The 27021-nt window shown below is 36.0% G+C and overlaps 3 protein-coding genes and 1 long non-coding RNA gene across 6 annotated transcripts; 3 read left to right on the top strand and 1 right to left on the bottom strand.

Annotated features, from left to right (window-relative positions):
- The first annotated feature begins 1577 nt into the window (after positions 1 to 1577).
- On the top strand, positions 1578 to 9938 carry LOC149391694 (P-loop containing nucleoside triphosphate hydrolases superfamily protein). 3 transcript variants are annotated; one of them, XM_089618513.1, is made up of 26 exons: positions 1579 to 2052; positions 2186 to 2283; positions 2408 to 2497; positions 2704 to 2756; positions 2898 to 2963; positions 3045 to 3098; positions 3195 to 3254; positions 3535 to 3613; positions 4102 to 4169; positions 4486 to 4548; positions 4648 to 4752; positions 4993 to 5097; positions 5207 to 5314; positions 5501 to 5647; positions 5764 to 5946; positions 6044 to 6214; positions 6334 to 6570; positions 6685 to 6825; positions 6908 to 7030; positions 7244 to 7294; positions 7391 to 7438; positions 7558 to 7854; positions 7982 to 8725; positions 9071 to 9160; positions 9251 to 9313; positions 9585 to 9938. In XM_089618513.1, exons 1-25 carry the CDS (start codon positions 1802 to 1804, stop codon positions 9269 to 9271), a joined length of 3453 nt encoding a protein of 1150 aa, XP_089474639.1. In that variant the 5' UTR covers positions 1579 to 1801; the 3' UTR covers positions 9272 to 9313; positions 9585 to 9938. The 3 variants fall into 3 exon arrangements, with proteins under 3 accessions (XP_089474638.1, XP_089474639.1, XP_089474640.1); XM_089618512.1 differs by having other exon boundaries at positions 1578 to 2052; positions 2704 to 2963; XM_089618514.1 differs by lacking the exon at positions 4648 to 4752.
- LOC149391693 (aspartic proteinase Asp1-like) lies at positions 9911 to 12822 on the bottom strand. The gene is made up of 9 exons (XM_089618515.1): positions 12301 to 12822; positions 11720 to 11837; positions 11380 to 11606; positions 11054 to 11284; positions 10825 to 10963; positions 10530 to 10724; positions 10366 to 10438; positions 10143 to 10230; positions 9911 to 10051 (listed from the first exon to the last, which is right to left on the bottom strand). Exons 1-9 carry the CDS (start codon positions 12465 to 12467, stop codon positions 9964 to 9966), a joined length of 1326 nt encoding a protein of 441 aa, XP_089474641.1. The 5' UTR covers positions 12468 to 12822; the 3' UTR covers positions 9911 to 9963.
- A 3920-nt stretch (positions 12823 to 16742) lies between these two features.
- LOC149391692 (uncharacterized) lies at positions 16743 to 18248 on the top strand. Its single transcript, XR_016300075.1, has 3 exons — positions 16743 to 16835; positions 17750 to 17850; positions 17928 to 18248. It is a non-coding gene; the product is annotated as an uncharacterized LOC149391692 (long non-coding RNA).
- Positions 18249 to 22183: 3935 nt separating this feature from the next.
- On the top strand, positions 22184 to 23948 carry LOC149391691 (uncharacterized). Its single transcript, XM_089621315.1, has 3 exons — positions 22184 to 22262; positions 22401 to 22915; positions 23498 to 23948. The coding sequence occupies exons 2-3, from the start codon at positions 22434 to 22436 to the stop codon at positions 23946 to 23948; spliced, it is 933 nt and encodes a 310-aa protein (XP_089477441.1). The 5' UTR covers positions 22184 to 22262; positions 22401 to 22433.
- Positions 23949 to 27021: the final 3073 nt, after the last annotated feature.

The raw sequence follows: 27021 nt of genomic DNA, 5'->3' as shown, positions 1-27021 counted from the left end.
GCTAGATGTTCATTTTTACTCAAATCTCGTCGTTTTCTGTCATTTCCGTTGGTTAAGTGTTCATGTCTTATTTTTAATGTTTGTAGTTGATTTTTTAATGGATTTTCCGCCCGATTTAGATTTTAGATGTTGATTTTAATGAAATTATGATGTGCGAAGAAGAAAATATAGATTTTGATTTTTGAGTATTTGTTCACTTGATTTTATATGGATTTTTTATAATCCGAATATAGGTAGTTATTTGAATAATTAGATGTTGTTGTTAATCTTGATGTTGTTGTTTTGAAATGGTTTTTTTTATTCGAATTTAAATATTTATTTTGTTGATTTAGATCTTTGTAATTAATTTGATCTAAATGTGTATTGATTTTACTCTATTTAGAATTCTATGTGTGAAATGTTGAAAATTTTATCTTTTGTGTGTCCTAAGTTTTAAACAAAATCCTAAATAAAAAGTTGTTTTAATATCCCGCGGAATACTCTTTTTTGGGTGGTATATCATGCGGAATGCGATTTACCACATGGTACGAGATACCCCGAACGTTCATCAAATACCACGGGATGTCACAGTACGAGACGAGATGCCTCCAAAATTAAAAGTGCGATACGACCGCGAGATGCGAGATTTTAATCCTCGATCTCAAATGCTATTTTGTAGGAGTTTTGCTTTGATCGTTATGAGGAGCTACTATATGCATGTAGTTCAATTTTAAGACTAATTGAAAAGAAAATAAGCAAGTTATTATCCTATAAAGTTTGTTAATTTTTATGTGAGATTTTTAACAAGAACAAGAACGATTAGACTAATGTTATCACAAGTCACGACTAATGACGATAACGATAATCTAAGTCTCCATCAAATCACTTGTGTTTCTATTGAATAACGTTATGAATGTGCACGATCAGAGGTCGGAGATCGCAACGTCATCTTAGAGAGTTTTTGTAAAATTTTAACACCTATTTGGCGTTTTTATAAAATCAAAATATTCCACGATAATTTTAGACATCTTTAGTGAAACTAGAGAATAAAGATAAGTGGATCTTTCAGAAAAAAGAACAAAATTTGCATAATTAAATGTATTTTCCTGGAAGAAAAAAAAATTCATTGTATTACTTTATACCCTTAAAAAAGACAAGACAAAGAGAAGACTACATTGGAAAAATATAATAAATGAAATAAATAAACTTAGGGGCCGTTTGGTTTAGTTTTCTAAACTCATATTCTGTTTTTAAATTCTGTTTTCTGATTCTAATTTTTAAATTTTAAAAACAGATTTAGAATTACGTTTCAGAATATTTTAAATGTTGTTTGGTTATGTTTCCATTCAATTGTATAGAGATAAAATAGAAAACAACTTTTCATTGTTTTATGTTTTCTAAACAAATTTCAAAGAAAACAAAAACGTGATTCTAAATCTGTTTTCTGAATTTATAACCAAACAGTTTTTCTAAAACTGTTTTCTAGAATTTAGAATCAGAAAACAGAAAACATAGAAAACATAACCAAACGGGGTCTTATATAGCATATTGTTGCAACATTTTACAAGACTGTCACGTCGTCGTACACTATATTATTTCAATTTTCAAGCAGGACCTCAGGTTCAAAAGAATCAATTCCCTGAGCTTAGAGCAGTGCAAGTACTACACAGCCAACTATTAAATAAATTAATTAAATCAAGTCTTCGTTTTTTTGGAGGGAGAGAGAGAGAGAGACAAAGTAAAACAGAGACCAAAATTTCCAAACTCCAAAGGCGGGCGATATTTTCTCTCTATCTCTCTCTCTCTAAAACCACGATCGCCGATGTTCGGCGCCGGAAAAAGGTCGCACAGACCATCGTCGTCACCGTCGACCGCCCCGCTAAACCGCTCTCGGAAATCTACCGCGCCGTCGACCGTAGCCCGCCCGGCCTCGTCGTCGACTTCGAGACCGCCGTCGCGACTCTCCGCTTCTCCCCCGGCGGCTCCTTCTCCGTCTCCGGCGCCGGAACCGGTTCTCGATGGCTCCAAATCGAAGGAGAACGTCACAGTCACCGTCCGGTTCCGTCCCCTAAGGTTCGGCCTCGTATAACCTTCGGTTGGTCCGCCACTCAGCTGTGGCCGTGACAAGTCACAATCACGACTCTCTCGCCGTGTATATATTTGTGTGTGTACTAGTTTTGATTTGAATTTGGTTAACAAAATACAGTGCGAGAGAAGTGAACAAAGGGGACGAGGTTGCGTGGTACGCGGACGGAGATAACACAGTGAGGAACGAGTACAATTCTTCCATTGCCTACGGATTTGGTATGTCACTGTTAGCTCTTTTCATACTCAAGTGCGAATTTCCTTAGCTGTTGTTGTCGTGCTCGCATTATCATATTTGGTTATCAATTTCAGCTAACTGTCTTAATTTTGGGTGTGATCGTAGATAAGGTTTTTGGTCCAGCTACAACAACACGGCGTGTTTACGATGTTGCTGCTCAGAGTGTTATTTGTGGTTCCATGGAAGGAATAAATGGTATTTTGTAGTACTGCTTTGTTTCACTTCGGGTTTTGCTAATTGCTATTTTTTGTGAAATTAAATTTGCGTAGTCAACGTAGACAGAGAATCTCCATTTCTTATTTGTGTATCTGCATGATATGCAACATGGCAATTGACCATTCCGATTCAGGTAATGTTGATTTTGGGCTGAGATAAGTGTATAAATATGTATGTATATGCAGGTACTGTATTTGCATATGGAGTTACTAGCAGTGGAAAGACTCACACAATGCATGTAAGCGCTGAGCTTCCCCAAATATTTAGCTACCTAGCTTTGCATTCCCACGCAGATATTATTTTTTTGTATTGTGTTCGTATTGCTTCTAGATTGTTCCTGATACCCATGAGTTACAAAGCTGTATGGTGTGTTCCTCAGGGTGAGCAGAAGTCGCCTGGAATAATTCCATTAGCAGTGAAGGATGTTTTTGGAATCATACAAGAGGTAATGTGTTTGTTCATCCAAAAGTTTTTTTTTAAACTTCTTTATCTGCCTCAAGTAACGTTTCGCTTTTAAACCTTACAGACTCCGCATCGTGAGTTTCTCCTCCGGGTTTCCTATTTGGAAATCTACAATGAGGTTAGCCTTTCTTCCAGAAAACTGAATCATATTTTCCTGTGTTGGTTATATTATAATTTGAGCGTCTTATATTCTTGGGCTTGTGGTTATGATCAGGTCATAAACGATTTGCTTAATCCAATGGGACAGAATCTAAGGATTCGAGAAGATGCACAGGTTAGTTTTATTCCTATGTGTCTTCTCTCTTCAATTCATTGGCAGGCATTGTAAGAATCTGTTTTTAAAATATGTGTTTTCTGCCTCAGTGGTACTTTTCTTTGAAGACACATCAATTGCACTGGCATTAGTTAAAGTGTGGATATTTGCTACTCCTTTTGTGCTCCGCTTTAACTTTATGATAGATTTGAATTTCAACTTCATTTTGTTTTACAGATTTTTATTTTATGTTATTTATGCTTGTTACACATAATTTCCAATGCTGCATGGGTCTTGGCAGGGCATCTACGTTGAGGGAATAAAAGAAGAAGTTGTTTTATCACCTGCCCATGCTCTTTCGCTTATCGCCACCGGGGAAGGTTGGAAATTTCTACATTTTCTTTTTTCTATTTGTTTATTGTAATATGGTTGCTATAGTTGAATGCTTGCGTAATTGCCACCTTAACAATGTTATCATATTTAACTCCAAGGTGTTGGTCTAGTGGTAAGGGCGATTCTTTCTTGGGACCTTATAAGTCCCCGGTTTGATTCCCCGTGGACGCAGTAATTGGAGCCAATTTGGTTGTCTCCCAGCTGATAAATGCCAGGGCCTCGGGAATTTAGTCGGGTCCAACTTGGACACCACGGTTATCATAAAAAAAACAATGTTAACATATTTGTTACACATTTAGATGAAATATTTTTGTTTTCCCTCTTCCCTTGAATTGAAGTATTTAACATTGCATCTCAACATATGTGTCAATTGATGTTTGTTGCTGCATGATTCGTGTAATTTATGGAGCTCTAGATAAGCTTACCAGCTGCAGGTGATGACATTGTAACATGTTATTTTCCTTTTAATTTGCAGAGCACAGGCACGTGGGGTCTAATAATTTCAATCTCCTTAGCAGTCGGAGCCACACTATCTTCACATTGGTAATCATTTCATTTATTCCCATACAACTTTTGATTCTTGATTGATAAGTATGTTCAGAATTAGCTTATCTTGAATTAGACAAATGGTATCAGATGACATATTCTGTTTGCAAGAACTATCAAGTGGGCCTCATATCGTCTTTGGTTTGCATTAAATTTGAACGACATGGTTTCAAACATTCTTTTTGAGGAGAAACTCATTGATCGACTATGCTCGCATTCTGAGATATTCACAGAGAAAATCATATTTTTCTATGGATTTTCGGATCTTATATCTATGGAATTTTTTATTTTATTTTTAATTTCATGCTTCCAGACTATAGAAAGCAGTCCGCGAGGGGAATATCACAGTGAAGAAGATGTGACTTTGTCCCATTTGGTAATTTATGTCCTGACTATGTAATTCCAGTTGGTTTATCAGTTCATTAAGCTCTTGGCATTGTCCAGCCCCACATATATTTGTATTTCTCTTGTGCAGCACTTAATTGATCTAGCGGGCTCTGAAAGTTCTAAAACTGAAACAACTGGGCTGCGTAGAAAAGAGGGTTCATACATCAACAAAAGTTTACTCACGCTTGGAACTGTAAGATTTAGCCAATATATATATATATATATATATATTTAATATTTGACTATTTAAGCAGTCATTCTCGCCCATAGCCATGATTTAGAAAATGAAGAAGCTAAAATATATAAGATAAGGTCGAAACTTGACGCAGCTTGATGCGAAACATGTTTGGTTGTTGACTTAGTTTTGTCTTGTGTATTTTCCTTTTTCCAATTTATTATAGCTGCATTATTCATTATTGATTATAACTTGTAGGTGATCTCTAAGCTAACAGATGGAAAAGCAGCACATGTTCCATATCGAGATTCAAAACTCACTCGTCTACTTCAGTCATCCCTTAGTGGTCATGGCCGGGTTTCTGTAAGTACTGTACTAAAATTTAAATTTTATCAAACTAACCTTCTTACTCTTTATTGCAAATCCTGTTTCTGTTGTATGTTTCTGATTTTGGAAATTTGCTGCACCATAGCTTATTTGTACCGTAACACCTGCCTCAAGCAACAGTGAGGAGACACACAACACATTGAAGTTTGCACATCGTAGTAAACACGTGGAGATAAAAGCTTCCCAAAACAAGGTGACTTCATGGTTAAAAGTTAAAACATTTGAGTCGTTCACTATGCGGCAAATTGGCTGGGTGCTTACTTGCAACGATTCTGTGTACTAGTGGGATGATCTTCCGTGTTCTTTAATTACCCGACAGCATTGTAATTTTCTCCACAGGCTCTGATTAATATTTCTTTTTATGGATTGTTCCCTTCAGATCATAGATGAAAAGTCTCTCATTAAGAAGTATCAAAAAGAAATTTCCAGCCTAAAACAGGAGCTTCTGCAACTTAAACGTGGCATGATGGAGAATCCAAATGTTGCTGCGTCTACTGATGAAGATCTGGTTAATTTGAAGATGCAGGTATGTAAAGCTACTCGGTGCAATTCTTACCTAATGTGACATTTTCCTTAGGCCCGTTGACACCTGATAAACTATGCCTAACAAGTAACAACCTTTTCTCCTAAATCGTACCAAAGATGGAAGCTGGACAGGTTAAACTACAGTCAAGACTGGAAGAGGAAGAAGAAGCCAAGGCAGCTTTGTTGGTAAGAATTCAGCGCTTGACGAAGCTGATATTGGTTTCGACAAAGAACACATTGCCAAGAAGTGTATCTGAGCTTACTAATCATAGACGGAGACACTCATTTGGGGAAGATGAGGTTTGTGATTTAAAATTGCTTTGTTTATTGTGCTGGTGACTAGACCACATAGATTGACATTGGTTAACAATTTTTCTGACCCTTGTTTTCGATTTAGCTGGCATATTTACCAGATAAAAAGAGGGACTACGTTATAGATGATGATGCTAGAAGCTATAGCTCTGAAATTCAAGTTGATGAAAGAGATGATGGGACATGTCTTGACGACTTAGTCAAAGATTACAAAAGGAACCGAAAGCGTGGAATGCTTAGCTGGTTTAAACCGAAGGTATTCACTTTGTACTTTTATCTTGTCTATTACATGATACCATTCCTAAGATTTTCTTGAACATCAACAGACTATCTAGCCAGATTTTACTGAATTAAGCTCTTATGCTGTCTTTGCAGAAACCTGAGTATATGGATGGGTTATTGCCAAGTGCAGAAAGTGAGTGCTCCACAAGTGGGTCACCTGCATCTTTCTCCAAATCTTCCCAAAGAGTCGTGTCTAGTGAAATGAAGGATGGTGGAAGAAAATCAATTAGTAAAAGGGGAGCTGATTCTATAATTGCTGACTCGCTTCCGGAGAAAACTCAAGCTGGTGATCTGTTCAGCGCCGCTGCAAGAGTTCACTCTCTACCTCCAGTGAGTCACTATGCTGCTTTTCAATCCCTTTGGTCCATGGTTTAGTTTTAACCCTGATCATTTGGCATTTACTATAGCACAAGTGTCATCACATGTATGAATAAATGCTTGCAGAGTGGGACCACCATTACAGATCAGATGGACCTTCTCCGTGAGCAAGTGAAAATGTTAGCTGGAGAAGTGGCATTGTCTACGAGTTCTCTGAAAAGATTGTCCGAGCAAGCAGCCGCTAACCCTGATGATTCACAAATAAGGGTTGGCTACCTTTACAATTTTGTTTTCAAGAATAAAAATGATATTCTGGTTTATGATATGATGGTTGCTTTTGTAAATTCAGGAAAAGATAAGGAGGTTGAAGGATGACATTGGTGAAAAGAAGCTCCAATTACGAATTTTAGAGCAACGCATGATTGGATCTTTTGAGATGAATCCCCGTGCAAACAGCCTTGAATTGTCTCAGGCAATCTTCAAATCAGTGTTTTAGATATCGCAAAGAGTTGCACCTTGACTTTTCTTGATGATGATTCTATATACAGAGTTTCAAGTTTAAATTTTATTATATTAATTATGCTACTTTTGATTACAATTGTTATAGTTCTCAACCTTATTTATTGAAGTCTTCCAAAGCCCTTGTCTGTTTTCTTTCTGATTAGTTTGTTTTTCTCTTTCATAGGCCCTTTCAAAGCTTACCACTCAGTTAAATGAAAAGACGTTTGAGCTGGAGGTTTGTTTTCATATTTACTTCCCAACTGAAAAATATACAGTACCATCAAATTGAAAAAATTATTGTACTAAGTTAATATTGGCTTGAATGTTCAAGATCAAGTCTGCAGATAATAGGATACTACAAGAGCAACTACAGATGAAGGTAAAACTAACTACACATCTGATATTTATTGTATTAGATTTCGAAGCTTCTTATATTGCTCGGCTGTTGATTTTTTGTTTTTGTATTGTTCTTCTTTTTGTATCTCGTGATGGTGTTAGATTTCAGAGAACATTGAGATGCAAGAGACTATTCTTCTACTAAGGCAACAGCTCTCTGTATCAGATAAAAGTCCGATTGGCTCAGGACCAATTTCTGACAGTGTTGCTACTTCACTGGGTGTGTATTCTGATAAACCATTGGAAAAGAACTCAGTAGGAAGCATTGCTTTGGCGGGAGAAGTGTATGGTGATGAAAATACTCCCAAAAGTGTCATGAGCTTGACCAGAGTATTATCTCTCGAGGATTCCAAAGATTACAACAATAGCTTATCTTTTAATCCTCAAGTTTACACGCAGGTCATTCCAGATCTCTTAAACGTGATATAATATCCTACTCCGCTGGTGGATCTTTGGATTTTTTTCTCCAGTGAAAATTATCATATTCTTACTGTTGTTGAGTTCCTAATATCTAGCATTTTCACAGGCTGCTGAAATAGAGGATTTAAAGCAAGATCAGGTGAGACTAACCGAGGAAAAGGACGGGCTTGAAGTTCAGAACAGGAAGCTTGCAGAGGAAGCATCGTATGCAAAAGAGTTGGCTTCAGCGGCGGCCATTGAACTGAGAAACTTGGCTGAGGAAGTAACCAAGCTTTCTTACGAAAATGCCAAGCTAACTGGTGATATGGCTAATGCAAAAGAGAGTCGCTGCCAATCAGCTTGCTGTCAGAGTCCTACTTTATACAACAATTTTAAGCAAAATACACTCAATAGGGTCCGAACCGATGGCCGCCCTAAAAAGCTAGAGGATGAGTTGACGGAGTTGCAGAAGGAACTTAACTTTAGACTCCAAAAAGAATCTGTGCTTGAGAAAAGCCTGTCCGAAAGAGAGAAAATAGAAGATGGGCTGAGAAGACGACTAGACGAAGCAAAGAAGCATGGGGAACATTTGGAAACTGAGCTTGCAAGTATGTGGGTGCTTGTTGCAAAGCTGAGAAAGTCTAGTAATAACCCCGAAGATGTGTCGTCCGAAGCGGTTCACTCGGCGGATAGCTCGCGTTTAAGCATGAAAAACGGTTATCTTCCCTCTAATGGCCACTATGATGCGTTTAAAGACGAGGAGGTCCACAAGGAAACAGATATGTCGGGTGTCTTGGAGGGGTTAAAAGCTAGCTACCAGAAAGAAAAGAAAAGGTGTCAGGAGTTAGAAAGCTATATTGCCAGGTTGAAGGTATGCCTTTTTTTATATTAAAAGAAAACACTCTTATTAGCAAGACTATAGCTCTGATATCTGATTTAGTTATGCGAAGCCTTATCATTATCAAGTCGTAATACCCTGTAGGGTTATTGTTGCTACTATGGTCTTTTTTATTGTATTTGGTATACTGCTCGAAAGTAGTTTTATTTTTTAGTCTGCTGGGAAAATGGATTCAGCTCGAGACGGTTATTTCATCGGAACAATGCTCTTGTCTTGTTTGTTGAATGTTCGTAGAATTTTCTGGCTGATCTCAGAACAAAGCCTTTTTCTAAAAAATATGTCTTACAAGAGTTTATTTTTTAATTTTTTTTTCTGTAGGGTGACAATATTGCTGGTTTGGATGTCGTGACTCTTGAAGAACTGCAAAACTTACACGTGGACGCCATAACAAAGATTTGCCACGCAAAGGTAATTACCTTTTATTCAAACTGAATTTCTCCTTCTAAAACTAAATAAACCAGACGACTAATCATATCTAACTCTCTGAAACTAAATCAGTGTGCTAGTCGGGTTTCGTAGCATGCCTAAGGAGGTTGATCACCATGCTAACATTCCAGCCAGGTTTGTCTGAATCTAAACTCTGTAGCTAATACTTCAGATTTCTGACAGTGACAAATATACGAGTAACGAAATCAAGATATGTATTGTTATAATTGTCCTTGTGTCCAAAGCCATACTCACCTCACCATATATTCTCGCAAGTATCAACATCTCTATAAAAGCAAGATATGTCTGCACACGAGATTTTTTTTATGTAATAATACTAGCTAGCTATAAGTATGTCTTTATCAGACACCTTTTCACCTTTTTATTTTTTATTTTTATTTTGCAGGAGTCGTAGTCAGTTACTAATATTGTATAGTCGGTGGTGAAGCACTGACGGAAGAGAGATGATTTCGAGCGAGTAAATTATGTTGGAACTGGAAAACTTACTGATCTGAGTTAAATGAGTGCACAGTTTTCACATATGAAATCAACTATGCGACTAAAGCTATATTCATTGTTATGCCTTTTGGCAATATATCTGTTTTTGGTTCCATATCTCAATCAGCGAGAAAGTAGTGCAGATTACATAAGAAAACAGGACTCCAAAACCTCAAATGAGTTGTTATATGTATGTGTATAATATGTATCTAATCTTGCCACATAATACGTGGCATTTTTTTTTGGGCCTTATTTGTATAAACCGTGTCACTTGTGTCTTGCTATCATCAGAGCTCTTGTGAACCCTCCGATGCTGCCATACCGAAAAAACTCAAAGCCTGCGATGCAAAATCTCCTAGCTGATTTTTATCCACGCTGTTTATGGACAGAAAAAAAGAGAGAAGAATAAGAGAGAAATCCAAAGACAGGAAAGATATGGAAAGTTGAAAGATGAGACGGTTCATACTTGGGCATCCGATCGCAGTTTGCGATGCTCCATCCAATGCGACTGCGTTCGTTGTCATATATCACCATTTTTCCTTGCAGAGAAATGTCTACAACAGATCATAATAGGAGAAAAAAAATCAGTGGAAATAATTATGAACAACGTTTATTTATGTATACATAATAATAATGATAATAAAGGAATGGGTTTTTTTTTTTTTTTCCTTTTCTTTTTCCAACACTACCTCCAATTAAGTTTTGATTGGCCAATCCCACTTCGGTGCCATTCAAAATTCCCAAACAGGCATGTCCACGTTCCTACAAAAGAAAACGGTAAAATATGCTCTCACCACAATCACCTGAAGAAATTTCTTTCGAAAGCATTTCATGTTTGGATGTAGTGACTCACCGTGACCACTAGATACGCTTCGGGCGGTAACTCTAACCGAACGTTTTGGGTTTTGGAGAAGCTTAGCGCCAACGACGGGAACAAGTTCTTGGCATCTTGGACCGTCTTGAAAGCTTTCTCGCCTTTCCAACATATGGGCAGAGCTGGCTCTTTCTCCGCATCCTTCAATGGCTTTCCTTTCAAGCTCGTTTTCATCTGATAATGCCATCGATTATTACATTCTCTTTCTGATGATTTAGCCTCTAAACAACCCGAATGAAAAAAAAAAAAAAATATGTTTCATTTCAGCGTGTACCATGTCGAGAACTGCCTCGTAAACTTTGGAGCTAAAATAGCTGTAAGAGCTCCCACTGTCGAATATCACGTCCAAGCCTTTAACTCCGGATGGCTTTCCAGCAAAGTGAACCTCTGCCGGTCCCGACGAGTAGTGTCTCCTGAAATGCAATTACGCTTTCACTGTAAATTTTCCGTATCCTGGTTATCTGGATATGAATAAATGATAAATTATTTCAAGACTGTCTCACTCCAAGGAATTGTGAGAAATTTGTGTCCATGACATTCCCGAGGAAGGAACGAAATCGTCTCCAAAGAAGAAATAACCGCCTTTGGAGCCGAGACAATGGCCCGAAACGTTCCGAGTGAGGCCCAATTGAGTCAGCTGCGAAAGGATGCTCGCTTTTCCGATCCCGAGCCCGAGAACGCCTGCTGTTTGAGGTGGCGGACCCACTCCGCCGTAATGCTGATTGTATCCACACCTACACCGCCGACCATAACACAATTTTTTTTTTAAAATAAAAAAAAAAACCCCAAAAAAGTAACTATTTTTTCTCATTATTATTATTATTACTACCCAAATGTCAATTGGGGACCCAAAGTTGAGCCATTGATGAATTTGAGTGGGAATTTGTCTTTGACCAAGACTCCCATAGAGGAGCCGTGATCGGCGTAATCGATCTCGTAGTCGCATTGATCGGTCGGGCTTTCGCACTCGTGATTTGTCGGTGACTGCACGGCCTTGCAAATGGGGTCCACGCAGTGCAACAAGTTGCCATTGGGCTTGTATTGCTTGGCACGAGGCTGCCGAAAAAAAAAAAAAAAACGGTTTCTGAGAACAAACAAACAAACTTGAAAAACACCATTAAAATAGATTAAAAAAGAAAACAAAAGAAAAGAAAGAAGGAAAAAAGTACTATTGTGCAACCGGTACAAGGAGCGTCACATTGGACCCAAGTCAAGTCACTGCCTGTGTCGATATCAAAATCATACACTTTTCCTTCATTTCCTATCTTCAGAGACGCGTAGTAATATCTGCGGACAAACCCAATTTTTTTTATACAAATAAAATATATATAAAAACAAAAAGCGAACAAAAGAAGAGGACTTGCTTCGTAGGCTATCGAGTAAATCAACGGGGGACTTTTAGAATAACCTTTTTAAGAAAATACCCAAAAAGAGATATTGTTTTGTTTTCCCTTGCTTTCTCTCAACCAAAGAGAAACTGGCGTGACTTAAAGTTGAATAGTTAAAATTAATCTCATGAAAGATTTGGGATCGCTATACAAAGAATCCGATTTGTGGAACAAGAAAACACTTGAAACAGCAAACCCATAAAGATGAAATAAAAAAAGATTCAAACTTTTTACTTTCCCGTTTCTTTCTTCATTTGAAAAAGAAAAGAACGCCAGAAATCAAAATATCACATCACACGAATAAAGAAAGAAAGAAATCAGAAAATCTCCAAGGATTAAAAAGAGAAATTAAAGATTCATACCCATTTGGATAAACATTTCCATAGACCGGAAAAACAGCCGAAGAACCAACGGCTCTTGGTTTCTTCTTTTCTCGGAACTGACTGGAATCCGAGAAGCAACTTGGGAAACAAGCAATTGACGAGCACACGAGCAATGATAGACACAACAACCCTCGAATCCCATTCATTCTCACTCTTCTTTCTCACTCCTCCTCTACTCTCTCTGTTTTTCTTCAGCTCTGATTCTTTAAAAATGATTACCACGAGAGAAACCCAACAACAGACTCGATCCTTTTATAGCCCCCACAAAAAAAAAAAGAGCTGATTTGGAATAGCGATTAGAAATTATTATTATTATTTCTAGCCGATGAGGCCAGCGCACGTGACAGAAAATCCACGTGTCATGTGTATATAATATTCTTATCAATAGTCCAACTTAGTATAGCTCGACCTTATGGAATGATTTCAGAAATATAATGTTCGACAAGTGTGACTCAGGCGGAGTTCAGTTCAATGAACAAAAGGAGACGAACAGAGACATGTTCTCTCTCTCTCTCTCTCTACTATTGGAAACTGTAATATGTTTATCTCTGTGTTCAGTGTGTTGTAGTAATGTCATTACACCGCAAAACGCGTGTCTTGGCACTTATTTTGTCGTATCTGGACCCTAATTATAAAAAAAAACATGGGTACATTTATCATTAAAAACCCGTACCCAAATCTATGGTCAATTTTAAGTAACATTACCTACTACCAATGGAAAATTTTCATACATTCTTACAGCAGCTAGGCCAGTCAAGTTTCTATTACACCATATCCCGAATCCACATCACTAAAATGATACAATCTTTGCATTAAAATAATTTTCATTTCTAATTCACAACACTATTTTTCACACAAAAATTAATATTCTCTTTTTATATATTTCAATATACATCCTATCATTTACACATAATCCTCTATTAATTTTTTTTACGACGATAGCAATCTTATAAATATTATATTAGTCTCTTTATAATAGTATTAAATATTGCATTTATACAAACAAATTACATTTTTTTATATATTAAACATTACATTGCATAAGTAAACGTTAATACTATATTCGAAACATTTATAATTTTATTAAATATGTAATATGATTTAATTCATGTAATACATTATATATTTTATTATTATTATGTTATTTTTTTTTACTTAATGATATGTAATTTATTTGTATAAAATAATTAAATTAAGTCAAAATTATAAGATATATTTTTGGGGGGACTATTTTGCAAATAAAAAAAGTAAAATGGTGCGTGCGTAGTGGTACACCAAATTTCGTGATACATTATTCGGCACACTATTTTTTACACCATTTTGGTGTAAAAAAAATAATGTGGATTGGAGCAAAACTCACTCTAAAACTATCACTTCCCACACCAAAATGTTGTGGGTTGGAGATGGTCTTAGACTAGAGAAATAAAATTGTTATTATTATTATTATTTTCAACCATAATGTAATTTCATTTCATTTCATTTTTTTGTCTAGTTCCATGTCATTGTCAAAACAAAATCACTCTTCGATCATACAAAAGAAAAAAAAATAGTCATAACCAATCCGACTCTTGCAAATAATGAAAATAAAAAGTAATCCCCCATCGATCACCCCACCTTTGGCGTCCTCCGCACTGTCGTCTCATCAGTTGGCTCGTTATAGAGATGTAGAACCTCGTTCTTCAAGACCACATATAATGTCGGCCTCATGTGACCCCCGGACGGGATAAAAACCCCAAATTTTGTGCGGCAAGTTTTGCAGAAGAGTTCCCCAAATCGTTTGCCAATGAAGAGGGATGTCGTGGTCCACACACTTTTTGCAGGAATAACGACCAAGCGAGCCGTTAACAAGTTGATCAACATCTATCAAATCCATTATTCAATGAGCTGAAATTTTCAGTGACTCTGGCACCGGCGACGGAGGAAGGAGTGTCGTAGAACCGCGGGCCCAAACGAGCAAAATCGGCGATTTCGAAATGCTACTTCAAAATACACGTTTTGTTATAATGAGATTTGTAATCTATCTCTCGTGTTCTCTTTTTTTTTTTTTTTTTCTTTTCTTCACTTCGTTTATTTTTAGTATAGCTTTAACCACGGTTTTCCTCCACCATCCATGATGGATATTAAAATTTATGTAATAACGTCCACGTTCTTTTAAAAAAAATATCTATTTTAAATCAATGGAAATAGCGGCTTGTTCTTATATAAATTTTGTATGATGATGTTTAAAAATACATATATATATATATATATATATAATTATTGTATTGCCTTACAAAAATACATTGTAATATATCTTATGAAATGCTCATGGATAAAAAAAATTGCATATTGATAACGTTATCCATATTTTTTTCCAGTTTACTTGTCGATATCTCTATGATTTACCATCTCGTCAACTTTTTGTTACCTCGCACTGGTTGATTTATATGACGACAAAGCTGCAGATGGAGATTTTGTTGTTGAACCACTGTCGAGACTTGAATGCATCTGAGCTTCCCATTTTTTCCGAGTCGCTTCTTGTCGTGACTTTTTCATCGCTGCTCACAGTTTGACTTCGCAATCACCATCATCGTCTGAATCCTCATTGGTAACGATGTTATTCAAGGTGTTGCGAATCGTTGCATCCAAAGTATGTTTTTTCTTCTTCTTTTCAACATTACCAAATTGTAAGGCCCACATCTCCTCCCCAACCTTAAGCGGAACTTTATCACATATTTTCACGTTCATCTGAGCATCCAAATTTGACCAGTGATTTTTCATTCTAGTGATATCATCGCCTCCCATTATATGAGCAAAAGAATTATGCGTGCACATTGGACTTTCTCGGAATGGAATACCTTCTTGCTGGATCAGGAGGCGTCATTTTTTAAATCTAAAAAAAACATAAGTCAAAAAAACATATAAACACATAATTCATATAATTTGTAATTTCGTATAACACATTAAATCAATACTTGTAATAAATCTAACAATTACAACTTTACACTAAAAATTTCAAGTCACAAAATCTTGTAATAAATCTAACAATTTCAACTTTACACTAAAAATTTCAAGCCACAAAATCAACACTAAACCAGATACTGACACTAGAATAACATTTCATTAAAAATTATATTGAATTCGGATTTATAAAAAAAATTAGAACGATTTGGATACAAAATCAAAATAATGATACTAATCATGTTAAAAATAAATTAATTAAATATAAACATTCAAAATCCACAACTAATTTCACAAAAATATCCAAAAACATATTGAAATCAAAACCCTGATTTTATATCTAATATTTATTTATTTTTTAATTAATTAATTTACTGCATATTTAGTTACTATCTATTTCCTGTAAAAAAAATACAAAAAATTTAAAGAGAGGACTTTTTGTTTTATAAAGAAATGCTCTAAATGCCTTTTTCGAGTACGTGGTTAGTCGCTTTCGAAAATGAACTCGTTGCAAATAGTAAAAGTTATATCATCTGTTACAAAGACTAGAAAACTTCCAGTTTTAATACAATTGAGACTAATTAATATAACGGACAAAAGCGTGTAGAAGGAATAATGTACGAAGCATAAATCACGTTTAAACGTAATGAATTTTCCATTTTGCCTTCTGTAACAATATAATTGATCCTTCTAAAAATAGTTCATTTCCGTAAATGTTACTAGTAATTTGTTCATCACATCTCTTTTAAGGTTCGTTTTTATATTTGTTTTCACATCTATTTATTAAGTTTCTTTCTATTGATTCCCGATCAAAGCCAAAAATAAAGTGAACATGATAATATGAAACAAATCCACACTTATAAGCTTTTTCTTGTCCCTACAAATAAAACAGTTGATACCAGATTGGCCTTTGTTTCCTAATAAGGAATCTTACGTAATAGTAAACGACGGTTTTTTTAATGCTAAAAATCTGACATTAATTTGTTCTTTTTTCATGAGAAGATTCCTCACTTACACATTGCAATTGCATGACTATTGCCATTCCCAAACCCCAATTGGCATTTGGAGGGAATGTGGAAATTTTGACAAGTAAAACTCAATACCTTAAAATCTAAGGTATCTAATAATTTACTTGCCAAAATTTATTGACAAGTAAAACTCAATACCTTAAAATCTAAGGTATCTAGTAATTTACTCGCCGACGTGGCAAGCTTTGATGCTCTTTTGGGCCTCCTCTCCCCTTTGGGAAATGGCCGATTCTACTACTCATTTCAGTAGTTTGGACCAAAATATAGAGTAGTATAATTTTGGACACTTTTAGTAGTGTTTTGAGGAGAGATAATAATTTGATACCCGGTTTGCCCTTTAAAATTTAATTTTGTTCATTCAAGCCCTAAACCAAACTTGCTCAATAAGAATTCAAGTACGTCTTGTTTATTGTGTCATCACAGCTCTCTCTCTCTCTCTCTCATCTCTTTTTTCTCTGCGTGTGAAGGACGTTTGAACTTCCTCCATGAGATGTGTGTGTCTTTGAAGTGAAGTGAAGCTCTCGGCCACCTCGTCATCGTCTAAAAGTAAGCTTCTTTCGTTCATCTCCGTCGTCGTCTTCTCTCCTCTCTTTTTGTTTCTGGGTTTTCGTTCATCCTCGTCGGGTTTCTGAGTTTCTGGGTTTCGGAGAACATGTTTGTTCAACGTCATCCTCGTGCATCTTAAAAGAAAGCTTTTTTTTTCGTCGGTCATCTTTGTTTTCGTGTGCTTGTTGTCTGGGTTTTAGGTCTTTGTCGTTCTGGGTTTGTTGGTGTCATTACCCGCCGTCTCTGTGTTGTTTGTTGCTGGGTTTGTTTGTGTGTTGTTCTTCGTGTTTTTGGACGTTTGAGTTTTTTTTCGCGTTCTTGAATTGTAGACATACATGTCTACAGTCTCTGAAATTGTAGACTGTCCCCGTTATACGTCGTTATTGTAATTGTAGATATACATGTCTACAATTCTTGTAAATGTGGACATATCGGTGTACACCTTTAGCTGTTGTAGACTAATACGTCTATTACAACTGAAGTTGACCTATATGTTTACAATTACAAGAATTGTAGACATGTATATGTACAATTGGTGTAATTGTAGATATACATGTATACAAATAGTCTCATTGTAGACATTTAATTTTTTTCATACACGATAATAACAATCAGATATGCGTTTTTGCTATGCAGGAATGTCAGTTGTAACAATTGTAGATATTATAGGTCTACAGTTACTACAACTGTAGACGTCGATATCTACAATTGTTGTTAACTGTAGACTTATAAGTCTACCGTTTATTACAGTTTTTATTACAATTATACATATCAAGGGGAATTGGCGGCATAAATCATCAAACTCTTTCTCTGGACTCAATGAGAAAAACAATTTGAAATCCTTAAATAAGAAAAGGACCCCAAATTGCTTCTTATTTTTCTCGTCTGCTTAACTTCAAGTCGCGATCTTGCAGTCATGGGAGAGCTTTGCTACTGTGGCATTCATGTTCACGAGTGCGCTTCGTGGACAATTTTGAATCCTGGAAGGAGGTTCCACGGTTGCATCACAAAAAAGGTAAGCCCTCGAATCACGATTGTGAATCGCGTCTTTGTTTTCGCCGAAAAGTCACCTCTTTGTGTTTGTTTTCTCAGGAAGATGGTGGGTGCGGGTATTTCAAATGGATAGACCCAGAAATGTGCTATAGATCGAAGCAAATCATTCCCGGTTTGCTGAGGAGGAAAAACATGTTAGAATCCGAGAATGCGGGACTTCGAAGTCAAATTTTCAAGCTGAAGATGGCTCTATTCGTTGCCATTGTCATTGTTGTAGTTTTTTACATGCTCTGAATATGTTTGGTTAGTCAGATAATAGATGCTCGAATCAGATTTTAAGGTATCTGTTTTAAGGGTTTTGTAATGATGTAATGAAGATGATTTCAATGCAATGCAATGACAATTTTTGGTTTGAACTGATGCTTTTGCAGTGTTATGGTGGTGATAAATTTACAATGTTATATTTCAGTGAGACAGGGTTAATGATAGAATTGAATTATTATAGTTGTATGTCTTTTTTACGTCTTGAATGCATTACATGATAGAAGTTGTTCAAATTGTAGACATCATTGTCTACAATTAAACTGATTGTAGACATTTATGTCTACAATTGTGGTGATTGTAGACATTTAATGTCTACAATCAGTTCAAATTGTAGATATATATGTCTACAATCATCACAATTGTAGACATCACTGTACACATCTGTAGACACAGCCATAACAAATCAAAAGCATACCGAAGCCATACAGTCATAATAAAACAAAACAAAAGCATACGAAAATATATAGCAATGTTTAGGCATTCAAACTTCAAATTGTCATACAAAACCATACAAAAATATAAAACATAGTTTTAAAAGTAACTTCATAGTTTGAGATTTGAGTTCATGTAAACATAAAAATCTCAGCCCAGAGATGTCGGAAACTCGTTGTCAGATTCGTAGCCGGTCGCAAGTTTCACCGCCACATGGTCTCCTCAAACTTGTCCAATGCGCCGAAGAAGATGAAGTTGTGGTCTACAATCTCTTCTTCGGGGACAAATCTTACAAATCCCTGCATATGTCAAGAAAAAAACATGAAACTCTACACAAACAGTCCTCATATCACCAGAACTATATCTACACAAACATGTAATTGTAGACATTTATAGCTATAGTCACTAGACATAAACATCTACAATTCTAGTGACTATAGCTATAAATGTCTACAATTACATAAATTATAACCTATGAAATCTTCAACACACAGAAAATGCAAATCAAAGAATTCTACAATCACATAAATAATAACTCAAATTCAGCTTTGCATGCCATAAAAAAGTTACCCAAAATACTCAAAGTGAAGAAATGTACCTCATTTACAGTTGCTTTTCGTTTTCGGAGCTCAAATGGCGATGTCTCATCTTAATTTGACGCCGGCAATTCAGTGACTAGTTTTGGTTTCTTCACTCGATGAGACGTTGTTGGCTTCTTGGCGGGAGACTTTTTCGCTGGAGAGACTTTTCTTCAGCGGCGTCGGACCTTTCTTCGTCGTCCTTGATTCTTCCGAACCGGCGCGTATTTTTTGGTCGTCATTTTCTGCAATTTAGCGTTTGAAAAAAGGTGATTCGTAGAGATTTGAAAGAATAATGAAGATTAGCAACGAACCTGAGATATTTAGGAGAGATTAGCAACGAACCTGAGATATTTAGGAGAGATTAGCAACGAACCCGGAGATTTCGACGACGTGGATGAGGATTTCCGCGATTTCGGCGAAGTGGGTGAGGGTTTTAGAGAGAGAGAGAGTCGGAGGAGAGATGAGAGAACGTGAACCAAGAAGATGAAAATGGGTTTCATTTGAGTTTTGAAATATTAACTGACGCTATTGTTTAATGAGGTATTTTTAAAACAAAAAATAAAGTCAAGGGCAAATATGTACTTGCTCACTTAAGCAACTACTAAAAGTGTCCAAAACAAGAAACTCTATATTTTGGTCCAAACTATTGAAATGACTACTAGAATCGGCCATTTCCCCTCCCCTTTTTGACCGGTTGTTCTCCGTTCGGTGAGCTTTAGCCTGCGTTCGGAAGCTCTTTCCGTCCAAATGAAAGGCCTTCTCGTCCTATTTGGCCAAATCACGTGGGCTTCTTGTCCATAAAACAAATTATCCTCACCCAAAACCATGTTCCAAGAGGATTTTGAAGCTAAACTTCAGCTGGGCCCACCAAAATGACTCTTTCACTCAACATCAACTTCAAAACTCTACAAATACCCCCACTTTAAAAAGCAAAAGGACGGAAAAAGGGACCAAAAAATTGTGTGACTAAATGTGATAGAATGGTGTCAGAAACGTTTTGTTGTGTGACTGAAGTTTTTGTAAGGCAAACCCAATTTTTTTTGTAGTGGGACTACATTTTTTTTCTCATCTATTATACTCGTGTGTATTTAAAGAAAATTTCGCCTAAATATTTATTGTACTTGATAGTTGATACCTTTTCGTGCTCGGTACCTTTCATTTATTATGAAACAATATTTATTGTAACTTTTTGTTTGTCAACATTCGATCAAACAAATTAGATATGCATATATCTACGGTGACCAAAACAATTTATAGTGATAACTTTCATTCTTTTTATACAAATCACAGCATACGTAAAAACAAAATATTATTTGTATTGTTTTATAAATCGTGTCGTCCCTCTGATTTCTTGAATGAATAATTAACTAACATCAAATGTCCCCTTCTTAATGATTAGTTGACTTTAATGATTCTTTCATATTTTTCTCTTAATAATCCTCACGTGTACATAAACGTACCACTAAAATGTGGCGATTATTTGAAAAGAAACTTAGAATTGAACATAAATGTTTACTGTTTTTTTAAAAGGTGCTTTCACGTGCAAATTTATTATTGAATTATGTTAGACACTCTCTCTGTATATAAACTTTTGGCATAACTTTTTTTTTAACATTAAAGGCTTCTATTTTGTAAATGAGAAAATCACATAAATAAATATCCAGTTAGCCTTTGACAATTCTTACCTGACAGGAAATCAACATAACTGAATGTACGTATCCCAAGCCAAAAACCGGAATCGCCATCGTCGTACTCGTTACCTGCTATTACTTAGGTCGCACAAGACTTTATTTGATGTTTAATTTTGTTGTAATTTGACCTTTATCAACAACAAAAAAATAATAATAATAATAAAATAAAATAAACAAAACAAAGCCTCACGTTTAGCTCATACAGCGAGTATGATAATTTCCAATCGCTAAATGTTGTTGGACTGGTCATTACTATATGTTAATTAAAAAAATATTCTTTTATTCATTGAAGGGTATAGAAGTCAATAAAATTTTATCAACATACAACTATATTTAAGGAGCAATGCTATTTGTCCAGACTCGTGAACCGTGACGATCCACTCACGTGTTGACACGTGGCAGGTCGTTGCCACGTGTCAACGCGTGAGTGGATCGTCACGGTTCACGAGTCTGGACAAAAATCAATTCCGATATTTAAGGTATCCGGCTATTTAGTTTCCTAGATTTTAGTTTAGGTGGAATTATTCTTATTATTAGTCAGGCTTATTGACACTCATGGTCTTTATATTTTTACGATTTTAGTAGATTGATCCATATATTCCTTTTTCCTTTGCACCATCAATCTCTTAATTTTTTAAAACTCGACATGAAATTGCTCTCACTCCAACGAAAGAGACTTATATTTTGTAAAAAAAAAATTGATGCAATTTATGTAAAAATCATGGACCGCTAGTAAAAATTAGCATAGTGGTTATTATCTTATTATTGTAAAGGGTAATAAAGGGCACGAAATGCATTATCCATATTAATTAGTAACAAATGTATAATTGAAATTATACATAATTTTCAATTTCTTCGTCTCTTTGTATTTATACACACACACACACACACACACACACACACACACACACACATATATATATATATATATATGTATTTCTAGTATATGTAAAAGGACAATTAAAAAATCTATTGGTGGATTGGCAACGGATATACAGAGAAAATTCTAGTGCTGTAACAAAAAATAAGAAAAAGTAAGAGAAATATCCTTTTATCTCCTTCAAACGGAATACTCTAATAAAAGGCATAATCCGTTCACATTTGGATTAACGATAAAAAGCATTAATGGTAAACGATATAGCAGTAATAATCTCATCATCCCTTTGAAAATCTCTTTCTTTTTTCTCTCTCTCTCTCTCTCTCTCTCTCTCTCTCTCTCTCTCTCTCTCTCCATCCATCTATATTCTCCCATGGTGGAGTTTCCTCGCACCATTATTGGCATAGCCTTCATTGCCAGAACTTGCAAAACCTTTGTTCAAAAATGTCGCCAAAACAAAAACTCATCTCAATCTTCCAAGGAAACCCAACTTGATACATCTGAATTCAACGATGAGCACATCTTTGAGGTAATTAATATATATAATATTTTTTTTCTTCAAATGCATGCACAACCTAATTTTTTTAATTTACATGTTATAATTACATAATGTTTATATATGATATATAATAACATGCATGCACGCACGTCGTTCCATGATTCTCAGGAATATCAAATTAAAGAACCAAAAAGAAATGCAATGAGCCGATACAACAGCTTCAGATCATCATCAACATGCAATCATGATCGCATCCACGACGATCATAGCCATCCAACGAGCCAATCAATTAATTACCGAAGAAGAAGAAGAAGCAGTAATAAAAGAGACAACAAACACAATCACAAGAGTTCATCGACATCATCATCAGAAAATAATAACAACAATAATAATAATCACAAATGTTTCCCAGCAGCTACAAACTACTTCTCATGTAGCCCTCTCTCGAGAAACCAATCGGCGGCGATGATGAGCAGCGACGAATCCTCGCCGGTGTCGACGCCATCGCCGCCGGCGTCTCGGCTGAGCCGCCGGAGCTCCAACGCCGGAATAATGTTCTCGAACTCGTCGGGGATGCTGAAGCCGCCGCCGATCCAGAGGCGGCTCGAGTGCTCGCTCGAGGATCTCTGTTACGGCGTCCATAAGAAGATTAAGATCACTAGAGACGTTGTCAAACAGACTGGGTATGTATAACATTTAACATTTAATTCATTTTTATAATTTAACTTTGACCTTTTAAAAATTGCCCAATTTTCTAGATGTTTTATGTTTAATCTTATTTTTATGCATAAGAAAGTTTTTTGAATCATATTACATGCATAATAATATAATATGACTCATCTTCTTTTGTATTTATTACAAGCATATCCCAAGTCTCTGAACCCCACATTAACTTGTAGATTAGGTGGCATCATTACTTCAGATTGAGGTCCCACTCATTTACGACGAAGATAATAGTTTCAAATCCATAAGAATGTGAAAAGTCTTATTGAAGCTTCAAATTATTTTTCATAACTTATGCGCGCCGCGCCTTGAATGTTCGGTTCAATTACAATATGAATGATTAATTGTGAACTTTAATCCGGTGATAATATTTTCTTAAGAATCAAAATTTATTATAATAATATAAATAAACTCAAAATAAAGTTGATTAATAGACTAGCAGTGAGTTTGCATATGTCATCATTTGTTGTGTATAAATAAAGTAGAGACCATGCATAATACATATTGATTTTTGTTTCCCTTTGTTTTGGTGCATTATACAGAATAGTAGTACAAGAAGAAGAGATATTGACGATAAAAGTGAAGCCGGGTTGGAAAAAGGGGACGAAAATAACGTTCGAAGGGCTCGGAAACGAAAAGCCGGGACTGTTAAGCCCGGCCGACATAATCTTCGTGATATCCGAGAAGAGGCACAGCGTGTTCAAAAGAGAAGGAGATGATTTGGAGATAGCCGTTGAAATCCCTCTGGTCGAAGCCCTAACTGGCTGCCAAATCTCTATCCCACTCTTGGGCGGTGATAAAATGAGCCTCGACCTCGTCGATGACGTCATATATCCCGGCTTTCAGAGGGTCGTCCGAGGCCTGGGTATGCCTGTGGCCAAACAGCAGGGAAAGCGAGGGGATTTGAAGGTCACTTTTCTCGTTGACTTTCCCAAGGAACTCACCAACCAGCAGAGATTGGATATCATTGCCATTTTGCAAGATTCTCGCTGATGTCATCTTTTTTTTTTTTATCTTTTTTTTTGTTTATCTTAGTATTTAGGAATTATTAGAAGAGGAGTGTATGATTTTCCGTGCAATATATATATATATATATATATATATATATATATATATAACAACGCAATTAGAGTTTATTTGCTAAGCATGCGAATAAAGCAGGGTTCTTCTTCTATTACAAAAATGTGGACTGTTGATATCAACAATAACAAAAATAAAGATTATTTAGAAGGAAATATATAAATAAATAAAAAACGTTAATTATTTTTACATACTTTTAGGTCATTTTAGGCCATCTCCCACCGAACTCTATTTTTCAGTAAACGGTGATTTCTCTCCGACCGAACTCTATTTCCCACTCTATTTTCCACTTTATTTTTATCCTCTTTTATCTCTTATTTATACTTCTACCCCTATATTTTTATTATTATTACTAATTGGATAACTTGGAAGAATTATGATAATGAGTAAAATATTACTCTATAAATTAATTATAGTTATAAATATAAATACACATTAAATAAAATAAAATTATATTTAATAGAAATTACAGCACAGAAAATAAAATACAATACAACACAATTAAAATAAAATAAATACAACACAACTCAATTAAAATAAAGTAAAACAAACTAGAACACAACAAATAAAAGTAACTTTAACACAAACAATTATGATTCGGAATTAGAATACTCTTCCCACAAGTGCTCATTCAATGCATTCCGAAGTGCGATGTGTGCATCTTTATCTCTTATTTGTCTATAACGAGTAACAAATTGCTCAAATCGTGTGCCATCATCCACCACCATTTCAACATTCGCTGATGGTGTTTCTCTCGCAACTCCTATTGGAGCACTGAGATCTCGTTCATCTTCAATTATCATGTTATGCATAATTATACATGCAGTCATGATATCTTGTAAGACGTCTTTTCTCCAAAATCTTGTCGGTCCCGCAACAATTTCAAATCGTTGTTGGAGATCCCCGAAGGCACGTTCTACGTCTTTTCAGCATGCTTCTTGCTTCATAGCAAAATAATTTTTTTTTGTGGCCACGCGGCTCTCAGATAGTTTGCACGATGGTTGACCATTTTGGATATATACTATCAGCCAAATAGTAACCCATATGATACTCTGTTCTTTGTATGACATAATGAGCAGGAGGAGCGATACCTTGAGTGAGATTGGAAAATAAATGGGAAGAATCTAGCACATTGATATCGTTGTTACTCCCTGGCATGCCAAAATAAGCATGCCATATCCAAAAGATCATAATCTGATACAGCTTCAAGTATAATAGTAGGCTTTTCACTGCGACTTGTGTATTGTCCAGCCCATCCAGTGGGACAATTTTTTGACTTCCAATGCATACAATCTACACTTCCTAACATTCTTGGAAAACCACGTTGTTGACCAACATGCAGAAGTCTAGCAATATCATTAGTTGTCGGTGATCTTAAATATTGCTCAGAAAATACCTCAACGATTGCCCGACAAAACTTCTTCATGCTTTCAATCGCCGTTGACTCTCCTATTTTGACGTACTCGTCTTTGGCATCTGCTGGAACACCGTATGCCAACATCTGAAATGCAGCTGTTATCTTTTGAAGGGGTGACAAACCAAGTTTACCGGCGCGATCCACCTGTTGCTCGAAGTAGTTGTCATGACCTTGAACAACATCCTTTATGCGGAGGAATAATGAGCGAGACATCCGATATCTCCGACGGAACATGGCTTCATCATACGTCGGGGTTTCTGAAAAATAATCATTGAATAGTCGACGGTCTTCACTCACTCGATCACGGTTGATGAAAGCACGTCCTGGAACTGAGCCTCCCCCTCCCACGTCTACATGGCTGGAATGTTGACGGATAAGCTCTGTGATCAGGATATTGTTATTGATGATAGCACGAGTTATGGCCTCATCCTCTTCATCCAAACTATTAATGAAATCGTCACCCGAGCTTGAAGACGATGATGACAAATTAGTATTCATTTTGGGAGATAAAATGAGAGAATGTGTATTATATTCAGAATAGAATGAGTGTGTGATTAAAACTCATGATAGAATTGGCATTTTATAGAGAAAAAGTTAGTGATAGAGGAAATCTTGTAAGTGAATTATCAAATCGCGTCAGAACGAGTTGAGAAACGTGGGAATCTTGTAAGTGAATTGTCACATCGCGTCAGAACGAGTTGAGAAACGTGAGAATCTTGTAAGTGAATTGTCACATCGCGTCAGAACGAGTTGAGAAACGTGATAATCTAAAACTGATCAGATGATTGGTATATACCGATGATTGGGTCTTGCGAAATCTCCATGTAAACCCGACAAAGGAGTTTGTCTTCATCTCGAGAGTAATTAGAAGCTCTAGACATTTTTTTTAGTAGTGTGAGTGATGTGGTGAAACTACAACTTGTGAATGCAATATTTATAGCAAGATTCTCACGTTTCTCAACTCGTTCTGACGTGATTTGACAATTCACTTACAAGATTCTCATGTTTCTCAACTCGTTCTGACGCGATGTGACAATTCACTTACAATACTCGTGTTGCGGAAGCTTACAACAACGGAAAAAGTCCGGATTCAGAGATGCGTTCAACGCGATCAATCCAGTGTCGTATTCAAGTGATTGAGAAAGCTACAAGGAAGATGCATGCATGCATTCGACAAATTGAGAATACACACCCAAGCGGTGCTTCAACTGAATATATTGTGAGTATTATAGTTTATTGTTTTCTCACGATTAAATTTGTACTTAACCTTTGTTTTATCAACTTTCAGATGGATCAAGCTAAAGTATTGCTTTCACAAGATGAAAAATTCAAGAAAGGTTGGAAGTTTGATCATGTGTTGAACATTATTAAGAATTTTGAAAAATTCCAAGATGGAGCCTCAAGTGCAAGACAAACATCTCGAGGTTCATCTTGCCCACAAGAGTCAGAAAATCCAACTCCTGAATCTGCTAGACATACATCTCCTACTGAGCGGCCGATTGGGGTGAAGAAAGCCAAATTAAAAAAAAAATGGATGATGGAATAATGTCTAGAATTAGTGGTATTGAG

This window comes from Urtica dioica, chromosome 7 (assembly GCF_054948205.1).
Source record: "Urtica dioica subsp. dioica isolate 48M chromosome 7, U.dioica_male_clone48M_v1_H2, whole genome shotgun sequence".
Taxonomy (NCBI): domain Eukaryota; kingdom Viridiplantae; phylum Streptophyta; class Magnoliopsida; order Rosales; family Urticaceae; genus Urtica; species Urtica dioica.
The sequence above is the reverse complement of the archived record's forward strand: the minus strand, read 5'-3'. Positions and strand labels throughout refer to the sequence as shown.